The sequence below is a fragment of the Dromaius novaehollandiae genome, chromosome 8 (assembly GCF_036370855.1).
Source record: "Dromaius novaehollandiae isolate bDroNov1 chromosome 8, bDroNov1.hap1, whole genome shotgun sequence".
Taxonomy (NCBI): Eukaryota; Metazoa; Chordata; class Aves; order Casuariiformes; family Dromaiidae; genus Dromaius; species Dromaius novaehollandiae.
In genome coordinates this window covers 42,654,830-42,671,680 of record NC_088105.1, presented here as the reverse complement: position 1 = coordinate 42,671,680, position 16,851 = coordinate 42,654,830, and the positions used below count along the sequence as shown (strand labels likewise).

Sequence of the window (16,851 nt, the reverse complement as noted above, 5' to 3'; positions counted from 1 at the left end):
CCTGGTGCTAAGAGAAGTATTCTGCATTAACTCACCATTTTTGTCAATAGGTGGGTACTGGAAGTTTCTTCTTATGTCATCCAAAGACAGACCCTGAGAAGGCTGTTGCCCAGTGCTGCAAATTAGATAAAAGGTGTCAGTAGGACTAAAAAAAAAAAACAAAAAAACAAAAAAACAAAAAAAAACAAAAAACAAAAAACCAACTCCCTCCCCCAATCTTCAGAACATGAGAGCTTTTCCTATAGAGTTGGAAGGAAAAGATAGTAACATGAAATATATTAGCTTGCAGCCCTGCTGCTGGCATTCGCAGTGAACAAAAAGCAATAAAAACCTATGAATCAGGAGCATGAATCACATGCATGCCCACATGCCATCTGTTTCTAAAATAACTTCCCTCTCATATATATATATACACACACATATATACACACACATATATACACACACACATATGCACACACACATATGCACACACACATATGCACACACACATATGCACACACACACACAGTTTTGGCCTTCACAATTATTTTTAAGTTGCTATTTTAGAAGCAATTCTAGGCATCAATTCAGGATTATTGTAATATCAATATTTTATGCACCACTGCTATCTGGAGCCTGTAAATTAGTTTCTCTGGAAGGGAAGATTGCTGAATTGTCTGCCAGTGACCAAAAACCAGTCTCTTGCCAACAGGTTCTTCATGCCTGATCCTTAGGCGATATCACATACAGGACTGTCATCTACCAGCTCTTCTCAGCTTACAGGCAAACAGAATCTCAAGCGCACACAGAGAACAAAAAACCCAAGAAGCCCAAACCAATTTCATTTAGCCCTTAGCTCAGTTATTCCCATGGCGTCATCAAAAGACTGAGGCGAGGTGCGAGGGCTGCCGTGACGCAGCCGGGCAGACGCTGGGCTGTGGGGCATGTGCCTGGGCTCTGGCACCAGCCCAGCTCCCTTCCCGGCTTCAGCAGCGGCAGCTACCAACACGTCTCTGATAAAGACTTCACCAACCTAGTTTTCTAACCACGGGATGGTTCCTGGGGGTAGCTTTTCCAAACGACAAAGCATTAGTTGTTTTTATTTTTCAGTCCCTACTTTATGAAAATGGATTCAATGCAAACCCTTTTCACTTAAAAAAAAAAAAAAATATTTCTCCTTACCTATTGCAGTGATTACTGTGCATGAAGCTATCCCCCCTGCCCCACGAAAGGACTGACCTGACTGGCACCAAGCAGGGCGCAGTGTCCCACTCCTCCCTTTAGCCATCTCTGCCAGCTCGTGTCAGTGCCCCCGTGCACGGCTCACGGCCGGCTGTGAAGCCTGCTCTTACGGCTCCCCTGAGCTTCATGCAGAAGCCAAGGTGCCATGGCCAGACCGGCAGACAAACTGCCTGCCAGGGAGTAAAGAGGAATCCCTCATGGAGCCGGTGCTCTGGGATTGGTACCGGGTGAACAGCGAGGGAACAATGACAAACTTTATAAAACGGGATGCAAATTTCCAGTACCAGGTTCTGGGGGGGGGTGTGTGGGTGGGTGTGAGGAAGAGTCCTTTGCTTGCGTTTTTCTGAAAACATGTCTTCTGGTCTAACATTTCCCTGCGAGAAACCCCAAACCCCAGCTGGGAGAACAGGTAATTTAACGCTCCAACGGTACACACGCTTCCTCCCAGTTAGGGGCGGCTGGAAGAGCCCTCCTTGGCGTCGCACCCTTGGGCAGTGCAGACACACGGCCCTGCGGCAGGGCCGCGATAAACCGGTCTACTCGCGGGCAAGGAAACCCCTCAAAGCCCTCGAGCCTGCTGTCCGGCGCTTACGTTAGGCTTCTTACTGTGCATTTCTGGACTGCCTGTACGGATCCTTTTAAGCTCGTAACAAACTGGGAAGCGAACCAGTGGCTGAGGCACTTTTGTGTGAGGCGTGAACAGCCTAGAGGCTTTAGTCTCACTTTCCCCTGCCCACTTCCTTTGTAACAGCTACTGAGACGTGAATTCGGGACACAGAAGGTGCAGCCACATCGTACAACCACCCCCTGCACAGTGCTCCCTGCACCAGGCCTAAGGCAGGGAGTTCCACGGCACAACAGGAGAACTGACAGCTCAAGGCCCAGAAACACACAGGCCGTATGCAGGATCCGCGCAGCAGGTGTGAGAGCCGCGACAGCTCGGTGGGAACAGGCAGACACTGCTTCCAGGTCCAGCCCGGCTTGCGGAGACACAGCTTGTCTCAGCCACGTATGCGGCAGGGTGAGCGCCGGCAGAACCAGCGTGCGCAGTGCTGCACTCACACAAATGCCTGCACCGCGGTGGCCGTTTGCTGTGCTTGTGTTCATGGAGATCTTCCCTCACAAACGACCTCAGGAACGAAACACTGATCACTTGCAGTTTGCTAACACCTTCACTGAGAAAATGCCCTGTTTTCAAAGAGTCAGGGATGAGCATTCAGGAGAGTCTGGGTTCACAAGTCATACCTGCATTCTGCTGGCAATGGCCAACTCGTACTGCTTACGGCCGAATCTACAGGAAGGTCTGTACGCTAAACTCACGATTTTGGTTCCAAGTCCAGCCTTGTAGTACCACTGAGCTCTTCAGGTATAACGGGATGTGCTTCAAACCGGGAAGCAGGAGACGCAGAACTGGCTAAGCTATCAGGCAGCCCACGCCAGGAGCAGATCCATCGCCCAGAGCCAGATCCACAACACTGCTGGGCAATTCCCTGGTCAAGTCCCTCTCCGCAGTCCCCACCAGCTGCCTGGCTTCCACAAATCACACCCGATGCACTCCACTTTTCTCATGCACTGCACGGGAAACCCAGCCTGAAGCTAAAGGATCCCAACACTGGGATCAGGAAACCGAACAGTCAGATTTAGCAATACTGATGGTTCTTTGTGCCCTTACAAACAACATATGGATTACAGTGCACCTCCTAAGCAAGGGAGGAAAATCCCAGACTCAAGCAATGAACGATAAATGTACTAAACTCTCTGGGCTGCATACATGGATTTGTGTGTGTCTGTGTGCAGGAGAGTAAAAGATTCATGCAGCTGCATATAAAAGGAGGTGCAGGTGGACATGTAGGATTATTCAAGGTTGTCTTCTGAAAATCTACCCCTTCATTAAACAAATGAATTAGCTGCTCCAGTAATTAATATCTGCATACAGGACAATATACTCGTCCAAAAAAATCAAATGTAGCTTAAATCTGTGGGAGAGCCCTGTGCTGTGTCTCCTGAATATGTGGGAAGAAATGAATTCCCATATTTGTATGACTGCGTTACAACCCAGCACATACTCCATTTGTCATACAGCTCCCGGCAATGTCACTCAGTACAGTAATATGGAGTGTGCTCAGCCGCTTCAGGACAGTTTTAGGTATAACAGAGAACCTACATCTATCAGACCACACCTGATACTTGACTGGGAGACTAAAAAAGGGCTGCTGGATTTAAATGCTGCATAGAAGTAACATCTGAGTTCTGTAGTTTAATAAGAGGCTTTTCCTTTGGTTCCCTTCGCTGAGTATGCTTACATAAAACCTTGAAAAGCCTTGGAATTGAAAATATAATTAGCCACAGTTCTAGACTTTGACACTTTTCAACGTCAGGCAGAAGACACTGCACTAAACAGAACTTTATTTGAATTTATTTAGTCATTGTGGATATTATTTATCTCACAGTATATAGAAAAACAAAGGTTTGCCACTATTAGAAGTATCTAAATTTAGCAGGTGCATTTATGGCTTCTGTTAAGTATGCACTGTAAATACTCTTTGTGGTCTTTTTGTGCTATTTTGACAAGATACTAGAATTAGATTTGCTGAATTCCACTAACTGCAAAGTAACATGTCATCAGCTTCACTTATTCTTCAACTATTTTTCTTTGGCAGAACTCCTCAATCTAGCTTTTCAACCTCTAAAACATGAAGTCATGAAACAGAAAGGGCAACTCAGTCACTTGCCCAAGTGACAGAATGTGAAATGTTCAATACCAGCTACCAACAGCAGGATACAGGCCGGGTGTTTTAGGTTTGCTTAGAGGTTGTCTGCATTTCTAGGCTGAACACAAGTATTATTCTACCACTGATGCAAGTGCTTTGAGATTTAGGAAAGGTCTTGCAGCGCTTGCTTTTCTGGCTGCTGTAAGACATGCGTTAAAAGGACTGACAGATGCAGCTTTCCTACAGTGCTACTGCTTGTTGGAGTGTGGGGCAGAGCTGCGGTGGTTCTGGAGGGAGCCAGACAGCAGCCTGTGCGAGGGGCTGCAGGGGAGGTTTCGCGAGGATCAGAAGTACTTGTGAACAAGCAGGGAAAGCTCACCTGGCATCGCAGGACTCCGAGCCCGCACGCCTTCCACCTCCCGTCTCGCTGGACCGCTGACCTCTTCCCACACCTCGCTGTGCTCTGCCCCTGTGCCAGCCTGCCTCTCCCAGGGCATTCCTACCCGGCACACGTACCGCTCCACCTCCTCCGAGACAGGAGCACGCCGTTCCCGTTGCTGTGAAGCGTTTGTGTCACAGCATCGCTGTATTACCGTTCTTCTCTTACTGTTCCACCTGTCTTCCCATGTGCATGCCTGTAGATTATAAGCCCTTTGAGGGTTGAACCACAATTGTATGGAATATGAATACTTCTTGTATCACCTGCATTATTAAAACTAATTTATACTTAATGACAAGAATCCCTCCTGTCTTTGGGCAGAGGAAAAAAATAAGGAGGTCTATTTTGGGTAAACACTGTCAGTCAGAGGCTGAAGCAAAAAAATTAGTGATTGAATGACTTGCAACTGTTCACCTGAAAGGAATGCAGAAAGTATCTCAGCATCTGCATGCTGTGGGAAGAGCTAGGAAGTCTGAAGGGGAAGAAATAAAAAATAAGCTTTGCTTGAACTCTTGGTGCGACATTTCATGGCATTAATCCTGACATGCTATCCCGTGGAAATGGGCCTCAAACCAGTCACACTGCCCAATACAATGAAGACAACCCTTGCCGTTTCCTAGGGACACATGCCTGGGGCTACGCAGGAACCACAGTGGTGGTCTCTCCCACCTGAGGACCTCCTTGGAAAGGAGCAGTCCTTCAGCTAGTCCACTACCTCCCACAGGGTCTGGGGACCACAGGGCCACCTTGCCTTTGGAGCAGCCCGAAGCACAAACAGCAGGGAGGGATCCCGTGATTTTTAAACATTAAAAAGAAAGAAAAAAGAAAGAAAAAAGGATGGAGAGAACTGCTGCTAATGAACATCTGTTGGAAGAAGAACTATAATGCAAATCTGTGCTAAAATAATACACTTCACCACGGCCCTGATTTTAGGAATAGGCAGAAAAATCTTGAAATCTGATTATTCTTGGATTGGCTAGCTGAGCTCCATTCAGTCACTTTGCTATATGGGTTTATTGAAAAGTTGTTGTCATTTGGGTAAAAGTTTATGTTAGCTAACTAGAATATCCTAAAACAGCTTTAATAAGTTGTTTAAAAGCCTCTAGAATAACTTAAATCTGCTTTAGTAAATTGTTCAACAGCTTCTTAAGGTGTTCAACTCTGGAAGAAGAAGAAACAGCTTAGGGACAGCTTAAAAAAGGCTTTGAAAAAAAAAAAAAAGACCTATCCCCTGATAACAAATTTAAGACTTTTCATCTAAGGGATTGCAAGGGGAAGACTTTTAACTTGGCTTTTCTCTTCTTGGCCTCTCTTTAGTAAAAACAGATGGTTTGTAAAGGACCAGGAACCTGTCTTTAATCAAAGTGGACAACTACGTGGGAAAAAGTCTAGTGGTGTGAGAGAGGGAGAGAAATTAGTTGGGACATACAGTGCTAGTGCTGTGAGTGCCTGCTGGACTATTGCTTAGCCTGGAGAAAGAGTGCTAGTAACAGGCCAGAAGAAAAGGAAGTCTTCCTGCTAGAGGAAATAAACCCATAAAAATGCCTTGTTTTTCTGGAACTGCTTCCTGAATAGATGAAGTTTCCCTGGCAAATCTACGCTAAGGCATTAGGAACAAGATGTTGCATCCCGTGATCCCACACGTGTATGCACGGCAGTGACAGCTGACCACAGATGAACACAAGCTCTCTGGTCAGTAATGGCAGTGCTGCTTTCTCGGGCCGTGACTCACATGAGCACAGCAGACCTCTGCAGCTGTGGCTGGTGCTAATTTCACAGCAGTGTCTAGCTACAGAGATGTGAGAGCATCTGTCTCTTTGCAGGGTGAGGGCTAATACCAGGGGCAATCCGAGCTAAGAACCACATCTCTTCTACATGTGTGGAGGTACAACACCGATATCAAAATGGTGCCTTTTCAGACCAAACTTTCTGTACTCTTTGGTGTTACAGACTGACCTGTTCAATCCCACACGGCTGGCTTCGGTTTCACACTCCCTTGCCGGTAACTTGCTCATCTGCGGCGCTGCGTTGTGGCCCCTCTCCTGCATGCTGCCATCAGCTGCCAGGTCCAGCTGGCCTCGTCAGTGCCCTGCGCATCAGCTGTTTGGGGCACGGAGCGCGGCAGAGGACACCTCAAGGCACTGCAGGGCCTGCACGGCCAAGAGCCTCGCTACAAGGCAGGCTGCCACCCTGCACAACGTCCTCTCTTCCCGTGTCCTCCCCAGACCTCCCTCCTCGACCAGGCGCTCCTGGCAGGACCGGTGCACTGGCTCCGTGCACTGGAAGCAGGGGAACCTCGGCTGTCTGCACAGGGGAGTTCTCATCCATGAAATGTAGCCAGGCCAGTGCAAACTACAGTGAGCTCTTCTTGGGAAGGAGTTTTGTGCGTAACTTAGCTATGCGCAGAGCTCCTGCTCAGCCTGCATGCGGTGGTATGCCTAGCTGTCGAACGAGGCTCGGTCTGCACGCACCCAACAACCGTTTCATGGCAGACAGGGCAACATTTGCTGCATGACTCCTCTACTCAGCACAGATGAAGAATTATTTCAGATCATTACAATATGCCATGCCATTCAGGCACTCTAGCATAGTCTGAAAAGCATCTCTGACATAGCCTTTTGCCAAGGCCTTCAGATGTGTTAATAGCTCTGTACAAAAGTATAAAGAAAATGAAACCCCAAATTTTTCTGACTTCAGTTAATTGAGAGCAACTTAAAAAAGAAAAGATTTTTCTTTGGCAGACGTTGTCCTTGGACTATGTGGGAAATGAAAGGTGCAAGGAGTAGAAAATCCATTAAGGCTTCTAAACTGTGATGATTTGACATGTTAAGCCATCCTCTTAGACAGAGAATTAAAATGCACTGCTATTGCATCCAATTCATTATGAGACTACTGCAACCCATATCCTATTACTTTACACATAGCAACAGTTGCCATGCAGGGGAGAGACTCACTAAACAGAAGCACTAAAGTTGCAAGGCAAAAACCAAACAAATAACTTCAGCGTCATGCCTGTTTAACTTCATGCATGGTACACGGAGATTTCATTAGATGAAGTGTCTCTGCCGTGTTATGGAGTTGCATATTTCAGAGGCCAGGAAGTAGTCAGAGCAGATAAAAACCAGGAGACACAGCCCAGAAGAAACAGTCCAACTGAAAGAAGTGGCCCATTCCCTCTCAAAATGCCTATGCTCTCAAAAATCAAACCCTGAGAAACAACTGTCACTAGAAAGTGAAGTCATTAATCATCTCAGTATGTTCTATAATTGAAAAACTACTGAAACTGTGGAAACCATTCCCTTTCCACCAAATGTTGTGCCCCTGGGTAAGTCTTTCTGGGTGCTATTTATAGTTTAGATTTTATTAATTTGTATGGCACAGCATTTGAGAAAAGAATCCAACTTTAAATAACCCTTGGGGTTATAGAAGAACCCATTTTGGTGAGCTAACAAGCTCCACTGCTGTATTGGGAACACTAAATTACAAAAGGAAAGGGGCACTTGCAAGTGGGTGCCTACACTGTAACCTCAATATGTCACTTTCTTATTCTTTTTGAGCAAATTATTACACTCAGCAGCAAAATCTGGTCCTTTATAGAAAATAAAAAGCTAACTCATGCTCTCTTCATCTTGACCTCAATCCCCACCTCCATGCCCTGCTAGAACAGCATATGGCAAAACCAAAGCAATTTACAGGATATTTTATTTTGCTAAATAAGCATTTCAGGTTTGATTTATACTTTCATGTATAAGATTTCAGTGTCTATCTGCAGGTGTTTGCCTTCTGCCTCTCCATCTGAGGCCCCACACAGGCAAAGGATTTGATTCATTTTGCTCCTCTGTTACAGCTCCTCATTTTAGCCGATTATATTTCTGACTCTCCACTTCCTATAGCAGTTAACAGGAATGAAGCACAAGGGCAGGGCTTCCCCTGCTATTACTGTTCGTGACTGCTAAGTGGTGCTAAAGGGTAAAGTTTAGATTAAGAGCACCACTCTTCTGGAAGAGAATAAGAGCACCATTTCATTTTCACAGTGCTCACAGGAGACTGCTAAATTTGCCCTCAAAACCAGGTCTCCCAAGTGGTAGGGTAGACTGCCTCAGTTACAAACTTTAATGGTACAATAAAATAGAGAACATATATGTGGCTTTGCCTTAAAAATATTGGGAAAAAATTTCTTCTTATCTTTCCATGGGCATAATTGAATGAAATGCAGCCCTATATTTCTCCTTTTCATGCAAAGGAACGTGGCTGTTATTTCAACACGTCTCTTAAGGCTAAGGACCAGTGATGACTGCAGGCGAGACCTCGGAGCAAGAGCCGGTGGCAGGCGCAGGCAGGCCCAGCTCCAGGAATGCCAACGCCGACACACATTTGCAGGGCCGGCTTCCCTCATCGCTTGTATCTCCCTCCACTTTACACCCTGGGAGGGCCACGTTTCTGTCCGTCCCTACCTAGCACGGATACCTTCACGGGAAGCCCAGCTCCACACAGCCCACGCGGCAGTCTGGGATTTGCTACTCGCCACAGTAATGAGCACAGATGACAACCTAAGCTTGGCACTGCTGTCTCCTTTTAGTGCAACACCTTTATCCAGTAGCACATCCTACTTCATTTGCTTAATCACATCACAATTTGAGATCAAGGCGACAAAACCCAAAACCTAAAATCCAGAACTGACAAACAAAATATCAAAAAATTACATCTATTCAATTACTCTCCTTTTCTACTGCAGCCATCCTCTAGGACCACTAGTCTCTCCCCATGCTTGGTCTTCAGCATAGGTTCTTATGGGCAGGGAACTGGATTTCTTCCTGCACACAAAATTCCCTCTTATTCAGTAAATACTACTAATACTAAGAATCTTCTAGAGATGATGGCACATTAGCACCTAGTTTTCAGATACCTGATGTCTGAAGAGGGCATATATTGATAAATGGAAGAGGAAGCAAACTTACACATAATCATAACATTTCAGTGTGAACTTTTCTTCCCAAATTTGCTTATTTCTATGATTCTCAGCTGGATTTTCCCAAACATGTCCCATTCCTCCTATCAGATCTGCATCACATTTTGGCAGAGATAACAAGCCATGCTTGTGAAATGAGTCAGCAAATATACTTATCACATTTCTGCAGGGCTCAGATTTCTGCTGAGACGTGAGCTCACAGAAAAACTGAGAAATATAGTCATCTAGTGACCACTTGTCTCTTTCCCCTTGGATGGGCAGTCATTGGTCTTTGGTTTCAAGTGATAGGACAGTGCTACTGTGTGTAGAACCTAAACATGTCAGGACTTGATTTTCTACAATGTTTATTTTAATCATAGTGAAAAATGCAAATGCTGAGCTGTTGTCTTGACAGCAGGATGGCTTTCACAGTGTTCAGATAACCCAGAGCCCCCTGTGCTACAGCAGCTACAGGAGAAGACAAGATTGCAAAATGCTTTCCCGCACAGGCCTGGCAGGGGATCAGCTGTGTGCTGCACGCCGTCCCTGGGCTGTTCCCGGGGCTGGCTTCCCGCATGGCCCCATACCTCTGGCACTCAGGGGCAATCCCTGCTACCAGAACTCCCATTTTAGGCAAATGAGCCATACAGTTCTGGAAAGGACTCTTTCTACCTGCTTCAGGGTATGAGTCCTGCTCTCCCTTGCAATAACTGGCACTTACCTCTGTGACCAGACAGCGTAAGCTCTTGCATTCAAGGCATATTCCAACTCAAAACGACTACGTAACGCTGCAACGTGACTACGGCCAGGACCTCCTCGCGCAACAAGACAGTCAGAAGATGAGGAGGGAGACAGAGAGCCGCTGCTGTTGCTGGAGGCTGGAGACATTAACTGGATTAAAAAAAAAAAAAAAAAAAACGGCACTGTTATTACATACCTACAAGTCACTGCAATGTTTAGAGAGGGTTAAAGCTGCTAAGCATGGATTATCTAAGACTGGAATTTTGCTGCTGTCCAGGAATTACTTTTTCCTCAGCTCTTTCACATTAATTTTTGTATCCCATATTTCCTTCACAGTTTGACTGAAAAAAAGCAGTGCCTCCTGACTTTGATCAGCTGGAAAGAAGGAGAACTGGATGTTGCCTGCCAAGTGGTCAATTCATCATCGCTTGGAGTCTTCAAACCGAGAGCGGGTGACTTCCCAGCAGACACACATCAGTACTTCTCTCGTTGCATTCACGGTGCAGCTGGGAGGCGACACTGCCTCCCCACCGGGAGCCACGGGGTGAGACTGCCCGTCTGTACTGTGAAGTGTCAGTGCTGGCTGATCACAGCGGTCCTGTCTGGGTGTCTCAAGGCAGTAATTCAGACTGATGAGGCACTGTAAATGCAGGGCTAGCACATAAATATATGTACGTATACACATACGGACCAACGACAGACACCTGCAGTAGCAGGGACCTACACTCGCTGGCACAGAAAGTCCCTGTCACGCCTGTATTCAGAGACACTGAAAAGGAGGAAAAATGCTGAATGAGAAAGGAGAGGAAGTGGAGGGAGGTGGAGAGAGAAAACCTTGCTGCATTAGATTTCATTCTTCATTGGCTGCAACACTTAACTCACCACAGATCTTGTTCCTTAAAACTCCTTCTCTCAAAGAAGGCTTTGCCCTGGACACAGTGGAGCTTAAGACTAACTCCCCAGCTAAATAAAGCTTTCCTTTTTTTTCCTCATATGTAAGCTCTTGCCCTAGATTTCTTCCTGCATGCACTGTTGCTTATGTATCATAGAAGTCAGGTTTCCCATGAGACAGCACAGTTTCTTGTGATATAGTGCTTCACATTTTTTAAACTTAAAAGCCTCCACCTACACATGGAGCAACCAGCTGCAGTCAGAGCATGAAGAAATGTAATAGATTATAGGTATCTTTTCTTACCCTTAAGCTCAAGAGCAGTGATACATTTTAAAAGGAGAGGGGGATTTTTTCACAATTCTTACATGCATATACACTCACACAGAGAAAGAAAATATAATTTCAGGAACTGCAGCCTGAATGAAGCTCAGTTTCTGTTTGACCACTTATCTTCACCAGGCTGAATGCTGATATATCCATCTGTGTTGAAGTCTCCCTTTATCTTCCTCCCAAGTGCCTTGGGAGTCTTTTTTTTTTTTTTTTTTTTTTTTTTAAAAAAAACCCAGACTTGGATTTGGTGAACATGAGGAAAAAGTTCTGCCAAAGACTACTGTGAAGTTCAAAATCACAACACTGAGCAGGCTCTCTCTTCAGTGTACCTCTCTGAGCAATTCCTGTCACTCACAACAGTATCTGGTGCCCATCTTCTTCTGGCACCCATAAAACCCCTTACTGACCACGTGCCTTAAAAATGCCATGTGGTGGCCTGCCACAGGATGAAGTGGCTCATCCAATTTGCAGACTACAAAGCCCCCGTTTTCCTCAGCTGGTACTGCTCTCCCCGCTTGCACCCTCCTGATCACACATCCTACTGTCAGATCTCAGCAGTAGAAGTAAGGTCTTTACCTCAATGTTGCACAGACATTCCTCTAATTTTGTGACTACTTCTGAAAATTCTGGTCTTCCCTGTGAATACAACAGAAAAAGCAGATTTGTATTAAAAACAGAAGGGGGTGGTATCTTCTATGATTAAACTGGCTCATGGATAGATGATGAATCACAACTGCCCTCCATTTCCCCTTGTTTGAATGGCAATGCTTTCTGTCCGCTTGGGAACCGTATCGCCAAATTGCCGTATCCACCCCCAAAAACACACTAGAATGAAACCACCAACTTAGGACCCAGAGGAGCAGTGGAGGGGTGAAGGCAACACCAGGAAGAGTGTGAAAATCCAAGAAGAGTGTGTGTACAGCAATTTTAACTACATTCTTATTCTTCCTTTTTTCTGCAACAATTAGATCTGGACTAAAATTGGTTAGATCTTAAGATTTCAATTATACTAATAATAAATTCTTGCCTTTGTTATACATAAGGTCCTCTTTGCCCGTAAACAAGATTTGGAATGTAACAACAGCTGTGAAGAGCGATGGACAAGCTCCTTGATCAATGCTTGCAGTTACAGCAACCCTCTTCCCGCCCTTGTCTGGGGCACTTGCACTGTCCCATGTGCACCTTCTCTGCAGCTGTGTGCCCTGCCCCGACCCCCTGCCCGCTCCCAGACACTTGTTCCCATCTCTGTGTGCTATGTACGGCACAAGAGTTTGTGGAGGCCGTACTAAGAATAGGATCAGGTGACTGAGATAAATAAAAAATATACCTCCTTCTTGTTATTTTTGATCAATATCCTTTTCCATGTTTATAGCAGTCTTCCCAGAGAAATTATGGCTTAACTAAAGCATCGTATATGATGGTATTTAACAGAATAGGACTGGGAATACCTTAATCCACTAGCTGTTATACAAGCTCCTTATTCCCCCACATTACCCGCAAAAAAAATCTCCTGGAAAGGCAGGCTTACGTTTACACATTTTAAGAGCTTTACGATAAGGTTCTACAGCCCTCACACCTATAAGAAACAGCAGAAGAACAATACACAGAAATAAGACTTCAGGATTTAACGCTTAATGGAAAAGTACGGCAAATGGGTGTTAAATGCTTTTCCTCTAAAGGATAAAAAGGAAAATGACCATTCTGTTAAGTCACAAAGTGGCATGTGACCATGTCCCTCAGCCTCCCCGCTTGCACCATGAGAGTACCCCCAAGCTCTATTCTATACAGTGCTCCAGAAATACTTACTGCATGTGGCAAGTTCTATTGCCTCCAGTGGAACGTAGGCAGATGGACCTGACCCAAAGCCCATCAAAGACCATGGAAGAACTGACTGGTGGCTGTCAGATCGGTGCTGTGCTTACTAAGACTAAAGCAATATTTATATGCTTTACTGAACCAAACCCCAAGTATTACAGCAAATACACTGAATCTCATTAAAGCTCACAAATTAAAATAGCTAATGAAAAACCGTGGTTAAGACCCACTGTCTGATTTTCTAGTCATCAGTTTGCATTTGGAAACAGTCAATACACAGTCAAACTACAGTCAATAGTTTGCAGCAAGCAGATGTTCAAGTACCTGATAAATGGGAACAGTGACATGATACATGGAAACCAGTTATCAACTAAGATGAGCCTTGAATAAAATTCAAGGCAAGTAGATGAATGCATCTTCAAATCTGGAGGCATTTCATAGGTCTCCAGCAAAATCCACATAGATATACACCATTTTCTTCCTTTTTTTTTTTTTTTTTTTTTTTTTTTTTTTTTTTTTTTGTAAGTAAGCAGACCTCATGGAGAATTCTGACCTGTGAACACTCTGAGCCCTAAAATTCACCATTTTTTCCCTAAGAAATAGAACCCCCCCCTTTTAAATAAATATAGAGGCAAATAATGTCTTTGATTATGCACCTGAAGTGAAATTATATTGGTATGGTGAAATCTATGCTCCCTTTTTATCTTTTAGGTATTTTGCTCGTTCTACCTGCTATGGTGATTCATTTAACAGGCTCTTGTCCCTCCTCCTGTGTGGCATGCTCAGAAGATGGCACTCTGTGTCAAGGGTTATCATACTTACTAGGCAACTAAGTGAAATACTTTAAAAGAATTGTTTTTTAATCTCTACAGTGAATCTACAGCTGTACTCTAGATTTCACGATTGGCTGTTGAGCGGCAAACTTCTACAAGCAAAACTTTCAAATACTGACTAAAGAGCAATAAAATTGCTATATTTTTCTTCGCTCAGCATCCCTCCCAAAATTATTTTAAGGCCTTCAGAAGTAACTGAAAACCTTTCAATTAACTTCCATTGTTACTGACAATGAAGTCATTTCATGTATCAAAACACCTTAAAAAAAGCTTGTTTTATTAAGTTTTTGCCCACATTTTGTGTGAAGTTCAAGTCATCCATTGGCTGATCGAGCTATCAATTGCCTCATAATTCTGTCGTGCAGCTCTACAACATTAGCAAGATTAAGTGACGTTGGAGTGATACAGATTAGTAACAAAATATATTAGAATTCTGAAAGAATGGTTTCTTTTTTATTGGGGCTAAATGAGCTGTGGAAATGCTAACAAGATACACTGACTATATCCATTACTTACTGCTTGCTTAAGTCAACAATTTAATATGACATCTTATTAATAAATTTAAACAGAATGTGACTTACATGCTGATGATTAGTAGCAGCTACTTTATTGTTATACAGAAAAAACCCTGTCCTAACATTAGCCCATAAAATCGAAAGACAAGGGCATATTCAAGAAGCTAGGAAGCACTAATAATCCTATAATAAAATATCTATGAAATAAAGTGGCTATGCCCTGCATTACAAACACATTTTACCCACAATTCTCTAACTGCTACTTTATGTAAGTAACTGGTAAGAAACACAGTAAAGGGGCAAAGCTCACTGAAGCCAACAGGTTTTTTCATTTTTCAGGCGGTTTGGAGCCATGTGGACAAATGCATGTGCAGTTGCAGCAGCTGCATCTACAACGGTGGCATTGTAGTGCACCTAGGGTTATCTGCCTGGTGGAGACACAGAAGCATGTGACGGATCTACCCGTCTCCACAGCACTCTTGTGAGAAATGCTGGATAGAGATGATATTCATTTGACTGCTTACCATTACCCTCCATCAAGGGAACTGTCGAGCCCAGATGTTATGAACAAAACCCGTCATTCTTATGGTCTACAAATGCCCAGGACAACACTGTCTGTCAGGAAGATCGCACCGACCACTCTGTGCCTGTACAGGTGCCCACACACTCTAACACATCTGTATTTGCATGTGCAAATACACAGGTCTGTGTATAATCCATCCTGTTAGGAAATACAGGTGGGATGTAGAGTCAGAACAGTGCTAGTATCAACCTACTTTGGAAGATTTGACCCTTCATATAAAGGCAGAGCTATGAAGACTATTTAGGAGAGAGTCACTGTTGTCCCTCTACCATGTACTGAGGTTGCCTCAAGCATCATGAGATCCTGCCAAGGCCCTAAAAACTGCCAGTTTGAGGATGATGGTGTGTTTGCATTGTCGCTTTGGTTAGTTCATGTTCTCTTTAGTGCAGAAACAGCAACAGATTGCAAAAGCCAACAGAAAACAATCTTTCTTTAATCACTATTTTATAATATCAGAAGGGAACTTTTATGTATTTTATTTTCTTTAATGCTATTGCTATTGAGTTGAGTGGGATAATCAGCTGGTCTCCTCCAATCATTATAAAAGTCATAACTGCAGTATGTAAGAAAGGTGATGTACCAATGACATTACTGCAATAACTCATTGTTAGATCAGACTTTTATCCTGCAGAAATTGATGGACTTCTAAAGAAAGTAATTATGGCAACTGCCATGAACATTTTTTGAAATCCAGAGTAAAGTTACCTTTTATCATACAGAATAATTTATTAATTGTAACATGTCTGGGGTTTGTGTTTATTAGCATTAATAAGACTCCCATGTGAAAATTCCTAGGGTATCAGTTGGGGAAAATTTTTTCATCATGTTTACTATTTTAGACCCAGAAAAGGAAATTCCATACTATATAGGGAAAAACTCAAATAATAGGAAGGCCTGTAAAGAGTTTAGCTATCTGGACTGCTAGTTATGGCTTAGGAGAAGCTCATTTTAGGATTCAGAGCGATGGAGCTGATCGAAGTGAGCCAATTTGACAGAGCTGTGCGTGGGAAATGCATACATCATTGGCCTGCACCCTGCCTGGTTCTGACTGCTGTTGCCTCCTCACTTCCCTAAGCAATGAAAAATGCATCCCAAAACAACAGCAATGATAATAATAAGCAATGCAGTCATTTTGAAATCTAATGGAACAGATGGCTTTCAGGTTTTCAAACAAATACATCATGTCATAGCAAAAAACCCTAGTATTTGGATGCATAGGAGAATTACATGATGCTTCTGATAAATGACCCAAATCTTAGATGAAGTGGGAGGCTGGATGAGGGTTGGATCCCTACGATTAAATCCAGGTAAAACAGACTGTGGCAGTGAGTAGAGGGATGCAGCTGGACAGACTGACAGACATTCCTCTCAGCATTGACAGAGAGATTGCAAGTCATAGCATGAAGAGAGAGACAGACATTGGGGGACAGCACTAATTCCTGCACTGCTCAGCCAGGGACTGAGCCTGGCAAAGGAGAGTGTCATTTTCTCCTTTATGTGCGAACTTTGTCACAAGTATCCCTTCTTTCCTCTCTCTTTGCCAGGATGCAATTTTCTCTCTTTGGGACTGTCCTCAGGATTGCTTGGAGTCCTATAATGTATTTCTGAAGTCTCATCCTGGGAGCTGCGTACAGCATTATTGGAGCTATCAATAGGCTTTTGGGTGAAATGAAGAAGTTGGTATAACCTCTGGAGCCAAAAAGGTTCTGACACGTGGTTGCCTGAGAGAACCTCCACAAATACATGCATTAATGCCCCCCTCCATTTTCCACCCTACAGCTGGAATCCCCCTGCTAGGGAAAGGGAAAGCAGCAAAGCTA

The 16,851-nt window shown here is 44.1% G+C and overlaps 1 protein-coding gene across 1 annotated transcript in view; it reads right to left on the bottom strand.

The window, feature by feature from the left end:
• Positions 1-16,851, bottom strand: part of LOC112982259 (serine/threonine-protein kinase TNNI3K) — a 130,732-nt gene that overhangs the window by 2,836 nt on the left and 111,045 nt on the right. Inside the window, exons 24-26 of the mRNA XM_064516367.1 lie at positions 11,862-11,921; positions 10,044-10,213; positions 36-115 (exon numbers count right to left, since the gene is read on the bottom strand). Coding sequence (XP_064372437.1) covers positions 36-115; positions 10,044-10,213; positions 11,862-11,921 — 310 coding nt within the window. The remainder of the gene's footprint in view (positions 1-35; positions 116-10,043; positions 10,214-11,861; positions 11,922-16,851) is intronic.